We start from the raw sequence: 13,532 nt of genomic DNA on the forward strand, positions 1-13,532 counted from the left end.
CAGCAACTGCTATGACTGTGATCAAGGGCACCACTCATGGGTATTGGCAGCATCAGTGGCAGTGGAAGCCTCTCTTGGCTCTGTGCCTGTTTTATCCGTGTGCAGGATGCATGCCTCCATGCCTTTCTCTCCTGCTTTCCTAACATATCACTCTCACACCTGCAAATGAGACTCCTCACCACCCTGCAGCTCAGCTAGGGGGTTCCCTAGCTGCCCATCCTCTCGGTTCACTTCTCATATTGTCAGGTCCTACTGCAGTTTGAGAGCTCTGCCTTGCACCTTGGAAGTCCTCTCCAGCCCAGCTATCTACATTTTGGCAGGCTGAACCAATCTATCCTCACCCTGGCCTTCATGTTTCCTTTGCTGTGAGTCAGCCTAGCCTGTCAGCTTCATTAAAACGCATGCCGCTCCCTACAAACTGTGAGTGTTCTAGGCTCCAGTGATCTTGTGAAATCTTGAAAAAGTAAAAACATGCTACCTTGAAAGGAACTAGAGGTGTACCTTGCCTCCCAAACTTGTGGACCTGTTCTTGTTCTTTTAACACCTTTGAACCTGCAGATGCCTCGTCCAGGACGACCTTTTTTTTTAAAGATGACTTTACTGTTCGTTTTAGTTTTATATGAAAGTATTCACAGACTAAAGAACTTTGACTTGTCGTGCACGCACGCAGGCGGGCAGCAACGCATAACTGAGCAGCGTAGAAGGGTCACAGTTAATATTCATAGAAGACAATTCAGAGGTGCTCTCTGGTGGTTCCTGCATCCCCTCTCATAGTCCTCCTGCCTTAACGTTCCCACCTGTTTGAAGTGGCTTGGGCAGTGAACGGGAGGTCCTGCTAGAGCCGTTAAAGTGACCAGGTCTGGCAGCGTTTCTTGCAGATCCTTAGGTCTCAGCTACCAGCACATCACCGGTCTGCCATCCAGGCCGATCCCCAAGATAAATTAAAATAACCACCTCCGAGTCTGTACACCGGGATGACTACTCGGGGCAACTGCAGGTGCTTGCTGAGCGTCTTTACACGACATCTTTGTGCAGCTCTTCGGCCATCTGCCCGCCGCGTCTCTGACCGACAGCTGTCCAACACTAGCACCCGGCCAGCGGGGGGGACCGACGACGAGCCGCTCGGCAGCCCCGCCCCTCTCCCCCCCCCCCAGCGCGCACCGGCACCGGGTAACGGCAGAGCGGGCCGCGTGGCGCCGGCGGGGCGGCCCTCGGCGAGGGGCGGGCAGCAGCGCGGCGCGGCGCGGCGCCGCGGCCCGCCCCGCCCCGCCCACCGCGGGGGCGGGGCTCTCTGGGCAGCGGCTTCCTAGAGACCTCGCTTTGCCCAGCGCGCCTGCGCCGCCCGTCGCCGCGCAGGCGCAGCGAGGCCGGGGAGAGGGTCCGGAGTGGAATTGCGGTTCGCCGTTCCCGGCTCCGTGCGCCGTTGCCCGCGGGGCGGCGGGGATGAGCTTCTGCCCGACCCGGCTCCGCGGACACGGCCAGAGAGACGCCGCGCGCCCGGCCGCGGCCTCAGGCGCCCGCTGCCGCTCGTCGCTGCCGTTGGGGTCGCGGAGGCGAGCCGCCGCGGAGCCCCGGGAGCGTCGCTGACCGGAGCCGCCCGCTCGGGCCCTGCTCGCCGCGGGGCGTGGGAGGGGGCGCGCAGGTGCCTAGGCGGCGGCGCCGCCCGGCCGGAGCCCCCCCCTCGGGGGGGGCGGGGGCCGTCGGGGCGGCCCGGCCCCCCCACCCCACGCGCGCGCCGCGACGGTTGGGCGCGCGCGAGGGGGGGACGCGGCCCGGCGCCCGCGGGGAGGATGGTGAAGCCGCCCCGCGCCCCCGCGCCGGGCCGGGAGCCGGCCGCCAGCGCCAGCCTCCGCACGGGCTGAGGAGTGCCGCCGCTGCCCGCCTGCCCGCCGCGCCGGGAGATGAGCCGTGCTCCGCCAGGTGGTCGTTAAAGGAAGGATGACCACTCCCGCCTTGCTGCCGCTGTCCGGGCGGAGACTGCCCCCCCTGAACCTGGGGACCTCCTCCTTCCCGCACCACAGGGCTACCTTGAGACTCTCCGAAAAATTTATCCTCCTCCTTATTCTTAGTGCCTTCATCACCCTGTGCTTCGGGGCGTTCTTCTTCCTGCCCGACTCCTCGAAGCACAAACGCTTTGACCTGGGTCTGGAGGACGTGCTAATTCCTCACGTGGATACCAGCAAAGGGGGCAAAAACCTCGGAAGCTTCCTCATCCATGGGCAAGGACATGATGAGCATCGGCACAGGTAGGTGGTTGGGTTTGCAGTAAGGGCATAGTGTGTCACTGTTGCTGCTATGGCAAGTGAATCCAGATGGGAATAGGACTGGGTTCAAGAGAGACCCTTAAAAGGGGCTTCCAGCTGGCCTAAGTGCTGTAGCTTTGGGGTATTTTATCATGCCGTCCCCCCTGTAAAATATCTGCCTTCAAAGGTAATATTTCTGTAATATTTTTTTTCTTCTTTCTAGCAAATGTAAAAGTTATGATTACTCACCATGCCTAGAAAGAGGCTATCATCCAGAAATGTTTCAGTGTTTGGGCAGGCCCCAAAAAAGTGCGAATCCATCACATCCTGCTGTTGCTAACTCTCTCCTACAGTGTTATGTCCTCCCAGTGTATCCCAGCTTGAGTTCCTTTCTGCCTATCCTTGCATCCTCCTGCTGCCATGTGTAGCTGTATCTCCTTGTTTTCTTTTCAAATGTGAATTTATTTTTGGCCTCCTTAAGTAGCTAGGACTGTAAGGTTAAGGCTGAGGTCCCCTCCAATGGGTGGATTGTTGTTTTCCTTGGTGCTAGTCAATACCCTAGGTCAATCGTGAAAAAAGAGTGAGGTTGCAGCATCTGTAGGAATACTGTAAGTAGTTGAAAAACTTAGATTTTTTTTCCATAGGTTTTACCTCCTGACTCAAATCACCTACTTGATGGTGAACAGTATACATAGCCTTTGGGACACTGCATGAAGCCAATATCAGATAAAAGTTCTATCAGCCTGTGACATACAGGAGATAAAGTTAGTGTAGATGGCATAACTGCCTTTTCTGGCTCTTAAAATCTGTTGTTTTAATGTTATTGCAGAGAATCAGAGATGTCAGTGACTAAATTTCCTTAACTGTGTTTGCTAATGTAAAGAAATTGGAAGTAAAACGGAGGTTAAGAGTAATAGGGGTAAATATCATGATGTTGATAGTCTATCTTTTGAGGCCACCTAAAGCTTTATGCTGCACAAGCCTCTAAATGTTCAAGACTGGGTCAGGTGAAACCTCAAACTGAGATTCAAAAACTTAAATGAGGGTTTTACAGTACATTTGCTTCTAATATTTTTTAATTGCTTAAATCACCCCCTAGTGCCTGGATCATGGATAAGTGAAACTGACTAATGTCTCTTCAATGTCAAAGATATGTAAAATGGGATGATGGTGAATGATAAAACGTGTTCTTCAGTACTCAAATTAGTAATATAAAGAAATTTAAAGAAATATTACTTATGCTGATAGTATTCCTTCAGGAACAGTCTGAAATATATTTATTCTTTTGACATACTGTAAGAATTACTTAAAGGCTATTTGTGCTGGATTAAAAGGGGGAAGTAATTGCCTCTTATTGCTGTTATAGGTTATAAAGACTGCCTGAACACTATGGTGTTTTTCCTTAAGGCATCTTTGCTGTTTCATGTCTTGGAGCGTTTGTGAGTTCTTTCTCCTCTCTCCCTAACTAATAGGGATGGATGCTTAATATTTAATACAGACTTTTCCTGTCAATAATGTTAATTTGCTGGTGCAGGTAAATGTTACACAAAACATAAGTTTAGACATTCTGACTAATATGTCTTTTAAGTTGTCTTTTTTTCTTTTTCTTTGTGATCTTGTTATTTCTTAACTTCATCAGTCACTGTGGTCACATGCAGTCAAAGTCAAGAGTTCTAAAATAGAAGAAAGGTGAAACGGAACCAGAAATTTTCAAAAATCCAGGTCTGAACGTATCTTGTGTTGCCCACTAGATGGGACTTAGAAAAAGGCATTTGTTAATGCTGAGAGTTCTGAGGTGACGTTCTTAATTCTTACAACCTATTTATTTGGGTCCTCGTCTGCTTTCCTCTTCAGGTGTAGTTCCTGAGGCTACAGCTTCAGGAATGGTATTAAGAAGTATATACGGCTTTTATCCTTCACTCGTAGATAAACAGTAACTTATTAACTGTTGGAGCTAAACGCATTTTGTTTGTTTAGGCTTTATCCTTAAAAGAAGTGGTTGTCAGTTAGCTCTTCTGTGGTTCCTATGAAAGTAGTAGATGAGTATACCCATCCTGTGCACATATTCCAAATTGTCCATGTCATGCTCAAATTTTATGACTGTCTTTTGGTTTGTAGTCTAACAAGAATAAGTATTATTCCTGTTGTTTTAGTCCTGCAAATCAGTGGATTATCCTAAGCGTGTATTAGCTAAAAAAAAGCCTGCCTGCTTAACTGCTTGAAGACACTTGCGTGAATGCTACAGGTTTCATTATGAAGCATAGTTATATACTTCTGGAGCAACTTTCTTGGCTTGTTACCAGAGTCTCTTATCATTAGGCTTTTTGCCGGTTTGGAGTCGACGTAGTCGATACGCAGGGAGAAGAGGCAGTCTCTTGCCAGCATCAGTGCTCCGTTACTATTACTCGGTTGCAGAGGTGCTGACTGAACTAAGCCTGGTTTGACAGGCAGTCTTGTGAGAAGGGTCTTCAGTAGTGATTTTCTAGATCGCTTTTTATCCCAGTGTGGGGTGAAAAGCTTGTTCAACTTACCATCAAGGAGCAAACTTGAGTGTCAACTAGCTTACTAATTGTATTTTTTTGAATAGCGCTGATGAGCTATGAAAAAAAATCAAGAGAAAATAACCTAGTGATGATCTATAGGAGAACGTGGTCTCAAATGTGAAGTGGGCTAGTGAATTGACAAACTGTTCTCACAAGAATTGTGGGACTTGAGAAGAAATTGGATGAAAGGTCATTCATATGAAGTATACACTTAATCATGAAATGGCAGGCATGTTGATTTAGTGACTAAGGAAAAGTGTGCTTTCTGTGAATGATAGTATTGACCTTTGTAAAATGATAAAAACTACTCATCTTTGTTACGCTGCTCTCTATGTATCTAGGATATAATATTTTAATCCTCGTTTTCCCTTATCTCTTAAATCTTGAGCTTCATAGGCTAGTGGAGGATACGCGTATTTCCCTCTTCCAGAAAAATGTAGTGAGGGTATAGGGCAGAGGGCTATCATACAGGCTTGCTTTAGTGTTGAGTGTACAAATAATGAGTCTCACTAGAAATTCTCTGTATTTCCTGACACTGCTTTCTCACGTCTCCCCTGGACACACTAGACAATCTTGAGTGTTTCTGTTTAATCTACTTATAGTGGTTATCTCTTGGAGACATTATCTTTACTTCTTCCATTAGTGTTTTTTTTCCTGCTCCTGTCCCTGCTCCTTTCTGCTCTGCCTCGCAGAAGAAGCGGAAGGAAAATCCCCACTCCCTGGCAGTTTTAAGTATTTGTTCAGGAATTACAATGTCCTTGCCTGTCATCCAAAGAAAAGCAGCTTTTTTACAAGAAAATATTTGAAATCTGAAACAAAGCTGTGATTGATATTTTGGGAAACAGATAAGCTGTTGTGCAAATTAATATTAATTTTTTGCTTTTCATTTTGGGGTAATTGGGGTATACTTCCAGGGTAGGACATGGGGAATGGATTGGTGATATCAAAGTTCAAATCTTGCCTCTAGGAGGAAAGAGAGTGGAAAAGACTAGTTTGGGATCTTCTGAAGAAATGTGAGGTGGATTTTGAAAAATGGTGTGCATATAATTCTCAAAGATGAATTTTTGTTTCAGATAGTATATTGCGGAGGCTCTGGAACAAGAAAAGCACAGTTTTGAAGACAGATCTTGACTTACAAAGTAGTGTAGTGCAGAGCATGGGAGAAGTGATAGTTATCCAAAACCCTGCAACAAACTTGTGCATCTGCTATAACAGAATGCTTAAGCTTTTTCTCACTCACCACTTTCTTTACAGCTGTTTTAGGTACTTTATTGTTCTGTACCACTTCTGAAAGGTAGATTTGGAGCAAAAACAAAATATTCATGTGGTTTCTCACCATCTAATGTAAATGATTGAGAATGCAGATGCCCTGTCATCTCCTTGATTTATCAATTTTCTTTAAATCGGATTATCTTTAATATGAAAATTGAACAGATGTTTCTTTAATAATATGCAAGCAACTACTTTTTATATTACTTGACAAAAATTAAAATCACTTCTGTGATAAAAGAATGTTAATCATAAAAGCAATAAATATGCAAGTTTGAGCTCATAAAATTACAAAGCCACTTCATACTAGCACTTGGACTATTGTTGTGCCAACAGTTCAGTCCTTCAAAATTTGCAGAGCTGTATCTTCAGCTGCTAAATTCTTATATATTACCTCAAATCATAAGTCCTGTGTATGCTTTTAAAAAAGCCCTCTTGCCAGCAGATTGATAGCAGGTGTTCCTAATACAACTGACTACATCAATTGCCTAGGCTTAGTTGTGTAAGTATGTATATAGATCAGTGCAGATCATGCCTTTGACTTTGTTCCTGTGAAGCTAAGGAATATTGGCTTCTGTATTATGCAAAAATGACAAGCTTAGCAGTTTGTTAGCATCAGTTGTGGGTCAGCAGCTGCACGACAGTAGTCTGAAAGCACTCTTCTGTTGCTCAGTATGCAGTTATCTTTATGGCAGCAGCAAAGTGTCTCTACTCTTAAGAGGTAAAAGTAACAAAAATAGAATTCTGAAGAACTTTGTCTTAGTTTTCTTTTACATTCTTTAATTATTTGCTTTCAAAAAAAAAAAAGTGAAAGGCTTAACATATTGTTTCCTTTGAATCCCTTTATCTTCAGCTGTCTATATGGCTTAATTAGCCACAGCAGAAGTCTTGCAGAGGAAGTAACTTTGATGCCATTGAATAACAGAAGTTAGTGTCTTCTGTCATCTTTTGCCAAGCTGTCAAGTATAAAACTGCATAAAGCAACTTCTGTTCTTCCCCCCACCTTTACTTTAGCCATAGCTCATTAAGTGCAATGTTGAATATTTGCTACTGTGACATAGAAAAGTTGAGAGAACTCACCCTTTTCACTGAAAACCCAGTAGCCACTGTGGCATCTGGGGCTAAACTCAGTACTTAACGCAAATTTTTGTTGCGTGAAGTGGAGTCTGTCTTCAGATTTCACAGTCTCAATGGAATGTTGGCATCGAGTTTAAGCTGAGGTGCTTGGCTTAGAAGCTAAGGGGCTTTTAGGGTCCAGCATGCAGGAGATGTAGGTCCTCACAGTGATACCTATAAAGCTGAAGAGTGCAGGGCTACTCCTTTCCAGGTTAGGGTTCAAAACCATCTGGTATATCTAATGCAGAGAAGTCAACTGTCTGGTCTTGGTCTTCAGCTATTCACACTATTGCAAGAGCACTCTTTCCTTGTTGGGAAACTTTTCAGTTGGAGTATTTAATAAACCCTTGTCGTTCTTTGTTCTGGACTCTGTTTGGAGAGAGGATTGAGAAATAATGCTGGTACTTGGAGATGTGTGGAAACTTGTCCTTTGATTTATTCTGGAGGAGCCCCTGAACCATGCTCTCTAAAACTTCATTTGAGTTTCTCCTGAAGTTATATTGGACTGTGGGAGAGGTACCCCCTTGTATTATTTCACAACCTTCTGTTGAAATTGGTGCATTATATAATAGGCTGAGAAATGCTTTTGTCTTTGATTTACAAAATGCATATTCTAGACCATCTGTCAAGATGTGTTCTCTCCTTTCCCCTCCCATCCGCTTCCTAACAGCGTACATCACATGCAGAGTGCTTCTTTTTTCAAGTTACCCTGCTGTATTACATTTTAATAAAGTATTTGGTGTGGATTTCCTGTAGTATGCAAGTGAGAAGACTAGAGTTGCTGTTCTCCAGTCTTTAGCCTTTCTGGTTTAAGAAAAGTTTAAACCTATTAATTTTCTGCATCATCTATAGTTTGTCTGCATGCTGAACAACAATTGGGCGAAGGGAGAACTGCAGGAAGTCTGCTTGTTGGATTGAGGCCAGGTAGAGGGTGGGTGGCAGTAGCACTTTGGTTCATTTGGAGTTTTGTAAATTAAAATCTTGAAAGAACTTCAGCAAAAATGTGGGTTACTTGTTGCAAACATCATCAGTGTAAGCAATAGTAAGCAACATGGGTAACTGGGTGTATATGAGTTCTCATCAATTTATTACAGTAAATACAAACATCCTGGCCCTTGTCAGCTAGTGTGGAGTTCCAGGTCTTTGTGTTTCCCTATAGCATATGTATGTAAAACTAATCATAAGTTTGGTGATATATGAGGACATGTTTTCATAAAAATCAAACTGAGACTAAACATGGGCAAAAAGAAGAAAAAATCTTGTAAAGGTTACTTGTTGCTCTTATATGTTAGCAGTTTCTCTCAGCTTGCTTAAGGGAAACTTTGATATCAATCTGCGTATGAGCTTTTTGAGAGTTACAGCATTATAGTCTCAGATGAGATTTGATTTAGAGAAGTGTTATGGCCTTGAATCTTTTATCTGTGAATTTTTATAAAAGCATATGTTAATATTTTGCCCCAGAGATATTTTGAAAAAGTTTAAATTTGCCTCATATAGTCCTTCCCCTCCCTTAAGGAACCTGTGAAGTCCGAAATGTGGCCAGTGCTTTATTTCATCATCCTTCACTTTTACTGTTGCAACTCTGAATGTTCAGAAATGTTTGGCCTGATAGGTAGATGGTTATTTATCATAGCAGTTATTCAGACAAAGTGGAACTTCAGAGTATGCGTTTTGATACAGCTTGTGGGACTTGTTCTTTTGCCTTTGTTTTCAGTTGCCGACTCAAGTGAGTGCCGTAATCTGTCTTAATTCAGTAACTAGTCTGTCACTTTATTACTAAAATTCATAGAATTCTGTTGCAAGTTAATTGCTTGTGGGAGGGAGTGTTCAACAAGGTAAAGATAATGAGGCCAAGCAAGAAGAGAAAAATTAAGGAAAAACTCTCCACAAAGCCTGAGAGTAGAAACAGGTTGTCTCTAAATGTCCTGTCTGATTAAAACTTTTCCAAGTACCTGAATTTTGCAGTGTACTTAATTACCTCTATTTGATCCATATGGTTTCTGTTGCTCTTTAAATTTAAGAGTGCAACTAGATTCAAGAAATAAGAGCGATCTTTTTTCTAATTTTCTTTTTTCAATTTTTCTTATTTTTCTGAGATGATTTTGCATGATAGTGAAAATATCTGTGTGCATGGTATGTATTTTTTTTATTTACTATCTCACTCTGTCGAGTACAAACACGTGCATTCATAAGAGGGTAAAATACTGGGAAAATCTTTGAACTGTTGAGTTCTTGTAGTATATTTTTGTTTATAAAATGTGTAGGCTTTTTAGTTCCTTTTGTCTTTATAATCTATGTTGTTGTCTTATCCAGTCTCCTGTACAGAATAAATTATGTAGCTTATATAGCTTCATCCATTCATTCAAATTCAGAGCTCCTAAGTCTGTACTGGATTGATTAACTTTTCTGGAAGATATGCTGTAGTCAGTATTTAAAGATACCAAAAATGAGGGCAACCACTTTCCCCTGGTAACTTTAATTCTTATTTTTTGAGTGCTCTACCAGGCACAGTGCTGTTCTCAATATTTTGAATTAAAATTTTAAAAGAGATGCCGTAGGCTATCTGTTAAGCTTCTTCTCTAAGCTAGAGACTGCTCTTTAAGGTATTTTTAGCCTTGTCTTCTAAGGAAACCAAGTTTCTGTGGTTTTGCCATGTGTTCATCTGTCCTAACCCTGTTCTGTTCTCTCCCCACTTTTCCCCCCATAACTGCTATCAACTTTTTCAAAGGGGTAGCCTGTCAAAATAAGCAAGTCTCTGTATCTTGTGCGTATCTGATTGCTGGGTAAGAGACAAAGACCTTAATTAGAGACAATGCTGAAAGGAAGAATCATGACTATGAGCCCGAGAGTCATCTGCAATGCTTGGTCTGCTGCTAGCCAATCCGTACGAGGTAACTCTGAGCTGGTTGCAATACGTGCCCTCCGTTGTTCAGTGATAACTGGAAAAAGTGGTTGCAAATTAAGGCTTTAGCAGAAGAGAGGGGAATTTTAGGGGATGCTAATAGGAATAGGATACGTTACTGAGGTTATAGCAAACATTGGGACAAAAAGGCCCAAGGACGCTAATGTATGGAAAACTGGGCTTCATTAGCTCTGCTGCTCACAGGATTTATTTTCCCACACTTTGAATCATTTTTATGATTCCTTCTTGCTGTCTCCAGTTTTCTCAGTATGCTTAAGATGCAAACCCATGAACTGGATTATGTTGCATATGGTATTCAGCACTAGTTTCATTCATATTTTATGTGCTTTCTTACTTTTACTTGTTAATCACATCTTAAAACTTCAGAGGATTTTGTAAATGCTTCCTTGCTATAGTGCTGCTATAGTGCCACTGTTGAGGCTTACACAGGACAGATAGGCACTTAAGGGCTTATGGTTTTCTTTTGTTTTAAAAATTACATAATCTGATCAATATTGTATGAGCAAAATTATTTACAGCATTAAGGAAATGCATATGATGGAAGTACTTTCTTGCTATGTAATATATTAAGAGCTCTTAAATAAGATTAAACGTGAAAACTGACATTTTTATTTGCTGCTGTTCATAAACATGAAGTAATGCGAACTGTTCACATCCTGGAAGATGTTTGTAAGATGACATTCATCTCTGTTCAGGTTAAGCACTGTTTACTAGGCCTGCAAGGCATTTGAAGTTTGTACAGACAGGCAGCTTAAGCTTCTCCTCTTCAGTAATTTGTCATCACTTTTCTCCTGGAGCTGCTGACATGTTTTAGCTGTTCAAGTGTACAGTCAAGCCACTTTATGGGCAGATGGCTCTCGGTGGTAAATCAAGCTAATCCGTTTTACTTTTTACTGAATCAACCTTAATGTGCTCACAAATGGTAAGAAAAAAAATCTAATCTGTGGGAGTGGCATCTTCCTTACATCCTGGAGCTGGAAGTGGATGATCACGTTTGCCATATTCTTGCTCTGTGAGCACTCTTCCAGAGATGTAAACTTATGCTGAATGTACTAGTTTCAGTTGCACTTGTGGTTTAGTTTTATCGGCTAGGAAAAATAACTAAATTTAAGTATTGCATGTAGCATTCCCTCAGCAGGTTTTTCTGGCTGTGTTGCTGCCTTTACAAATTTATTGCATCTTGAGTGTTGTTTACCATTTACTCTACGAATTATATGCAAGTTATAGAATCTTCTTTTGCTGTAGAATACTTGCATTCCCTCTGTATTGGAGGGGAAAAAAACCCCCCAAAACCTGAACTGACTTTCTGCACCATGAATTTTCTACCTGAAACAGCTGATTTCCAGTAAATGGGCAAATCTAAACACATGAGAAGTTTGTATCTCTTGTCATCTTGGGACTTTGAGACTGTCTAGGAACCTTCTGAGAAGCTCAAGGATGTCCTTACAGGCTGGTAAGGACAGCCACAAGAAGCCTTAACTTAGAAGCTGTAGGAGCTGCTAGGGAACTCTGTCAGTTGCCCTGAAGGAGGGTGTTGGAGTTCCAGCTGAGCCCTGGTTAGAGAGGGTCAGGCACCCTTTTAGTTGGTGTTAGTGAGAGGTCTTTGAGAGCCAGGCCCAGAGCGCAGCTGACATGCAGTGGTTTGTGCAGCAGGGCACAAAGAAGGGCTTGGCAACGCCGATCAGACCAGCGCGTGTCCTCCGCTGTGGTGGTGACACACCACAGAGCACGGTCTCCAACAGCTATTGGAGTAACTGTCCCTGCAATGTGAAAAACTGATCCAGATGGAGCTTCAGAAGGAGGATGTAGCTGTGTAAGTCTTGGCCTGCAGAGAGTGCCTGAGGCTTTTCACTGGGGCTGATGGTCTCTTTGCCTGCGGGAGGTGTGCAGTGGTCAAGGAGCTGAGCTGCCAAGTCAAGGAGCTGCAGGAGGAGGTTGGCAGACTGTGCAGCATCAGAAGGAGATTTACCAGGTCTTCTCTGAGCCTGCAGCTTCAGGAGCCTGAATGGCCAACTGGTAGCAGAGGGGCAGGCAGCGTCAGTGCCTATCCGGTCAGAAAGCACAAGCTCCCACAATGGTGAAGGCTAGAAGCTGGTGACTTGTGGCACTAGGAGGAGAGCTCCTGCTCCACCAGAAGACTTAAAACCTCACAATAGATTCTCACTCCCCTTGTAGCTGATGAGGAGCTGGGAACACTCTCAAATGGAGCACCTGTGCCTGCTGAGCCTCTGCCACCCAGGAACACCAGGGTGAAGTGGCAAGTATTAGTAGTAGAAGACTGCTGTGAGGGATGGTGGCTCCCAGCTGCTGAGCTGACCTGCTATCTAGGGAGGTTTGCTGCTTACCAGGGCTCATGTTTGGGACTTTGTGAAGAGGCTTATGCAATCTTTGGCCAATTACTCTCTGCTGCTCTTTCTTGTGGGCACTAACAATACTGAGGGAGACCTGGAAAGTATCAAATGTGACTGCATGGCTCTGAGGGTGGTGGTCAAGGGCATGGGGACCCAGGTCGTGTTCTCCATCCTGCCAATGAGGAGGAAGGGCCTGAGGAGGACTAGATGGATCCAGTGGGTCATCATTTGGTTGCGCAGTTGGTGATGGCAACAGGGTTTTGGTTTCTACAACCACTACAACCATGGGATCTTCTTCAAGGACCAAAAACTGCTTGGTACAGATGGGATCCATCTGACAAAATGGGGAAAAAGTGTCTTTGCCAGCAGGCTGGCCGGGCTGGTAAGGAGGGCTTTAAACTAGCAATGATGGGGATGGGAGAGAATGGCCAGTGGTCAAGTAAGGATAAGGAGGTGGTAGGTGGAGCTGGCAACCAAACAGTCTGAGGTGATGTAAACAGAGCAGACCTCTTAATGGGGCTAGAGTGGAATCACCCCAAGTGTATGCATGTAAATAAGTGCCCATGGGACCAACTATGTTGCAGGGAAAGCTCTCATGCCCTTTCTAGGAAGTCAGAACGCTGGGCTGCATCTCTGAAGCGCCTATACACTAATACATGCAGCATGGGTAACAAACAGGAGGAAATGGAAGTCTGTGTAGTTGCACAACTATGATCTCATTGGGATCACGGAGACATGATGGGAAAGTTAACATGTCTGGGCTGTTGCAATGGATGGATACAGGCCCTTTAGGAAGGATAGGTTAGGAAGGTGAGGAGAGGAAATTGTCCTTTAATAGAGAGAGCAACTGGAATGCATGGAGCTCTGCAGGGAGACGGATGAGGGGTTAGCTGAGAGCTTATGGGTCTGGAATAGCGGACAGACCACCATGGGTGATGTTGTAGTGGCTATCTGCTATAGGCTGCCTGATCGGGAAGGAGGAGTCAAGGCTGCCTTCAGAGACTTGGAAGAACCTTCATGTTTGCAGGCTCTGGTCTTCATAGAGGACTTCAGCCACCCTGATAACCGCTGGAGGGACAGTATAGCA

The 13,532-nt window shown here is 44.1% G+C and overlaps 1 protein-coding gene across 1 annotated transcript in view; it reads left to right on the forward strand.

Annotated features, from left to right (window-relative positions):
• The first annotated feature begins 1,815 nt into the window (after positions 1-1,815).
• Positions 1,816-13,532, forward strand: part of MAN1A2 (mannosidase alpha class 1A member 2) — a 160,091-nt gene continuing 148,374 nt past the window's right edge. The window contains exon 1 of the mRNA XM_009685070.2: positions 1,816-2,246. Within this exon, the coding sequence (XP_009683365.1) occupies positions 1,939-2,246 (308 nt within the window). The 5' untranslated portion in view covers positions 1,816-1,938. The remainder of the gene's footprint in view (positions 2,247-13,532) is intronic.

The sequence above is a fragment of the Struthio camelus genome, chromosome 1 (genome assembly GCF_040807025.1).
Source record: "Struthio camelus isolate bStrCam1 chromosome 1, bStrCam1.hap1, whole genome shotgun sequence".
In the NCBI taxonomy this organism is placed as follows: Eukaryota; Metazoa; Chordata; class Aves; order Struthioniformes; family Struthionidae; genus Struthio; species Struthio camelus.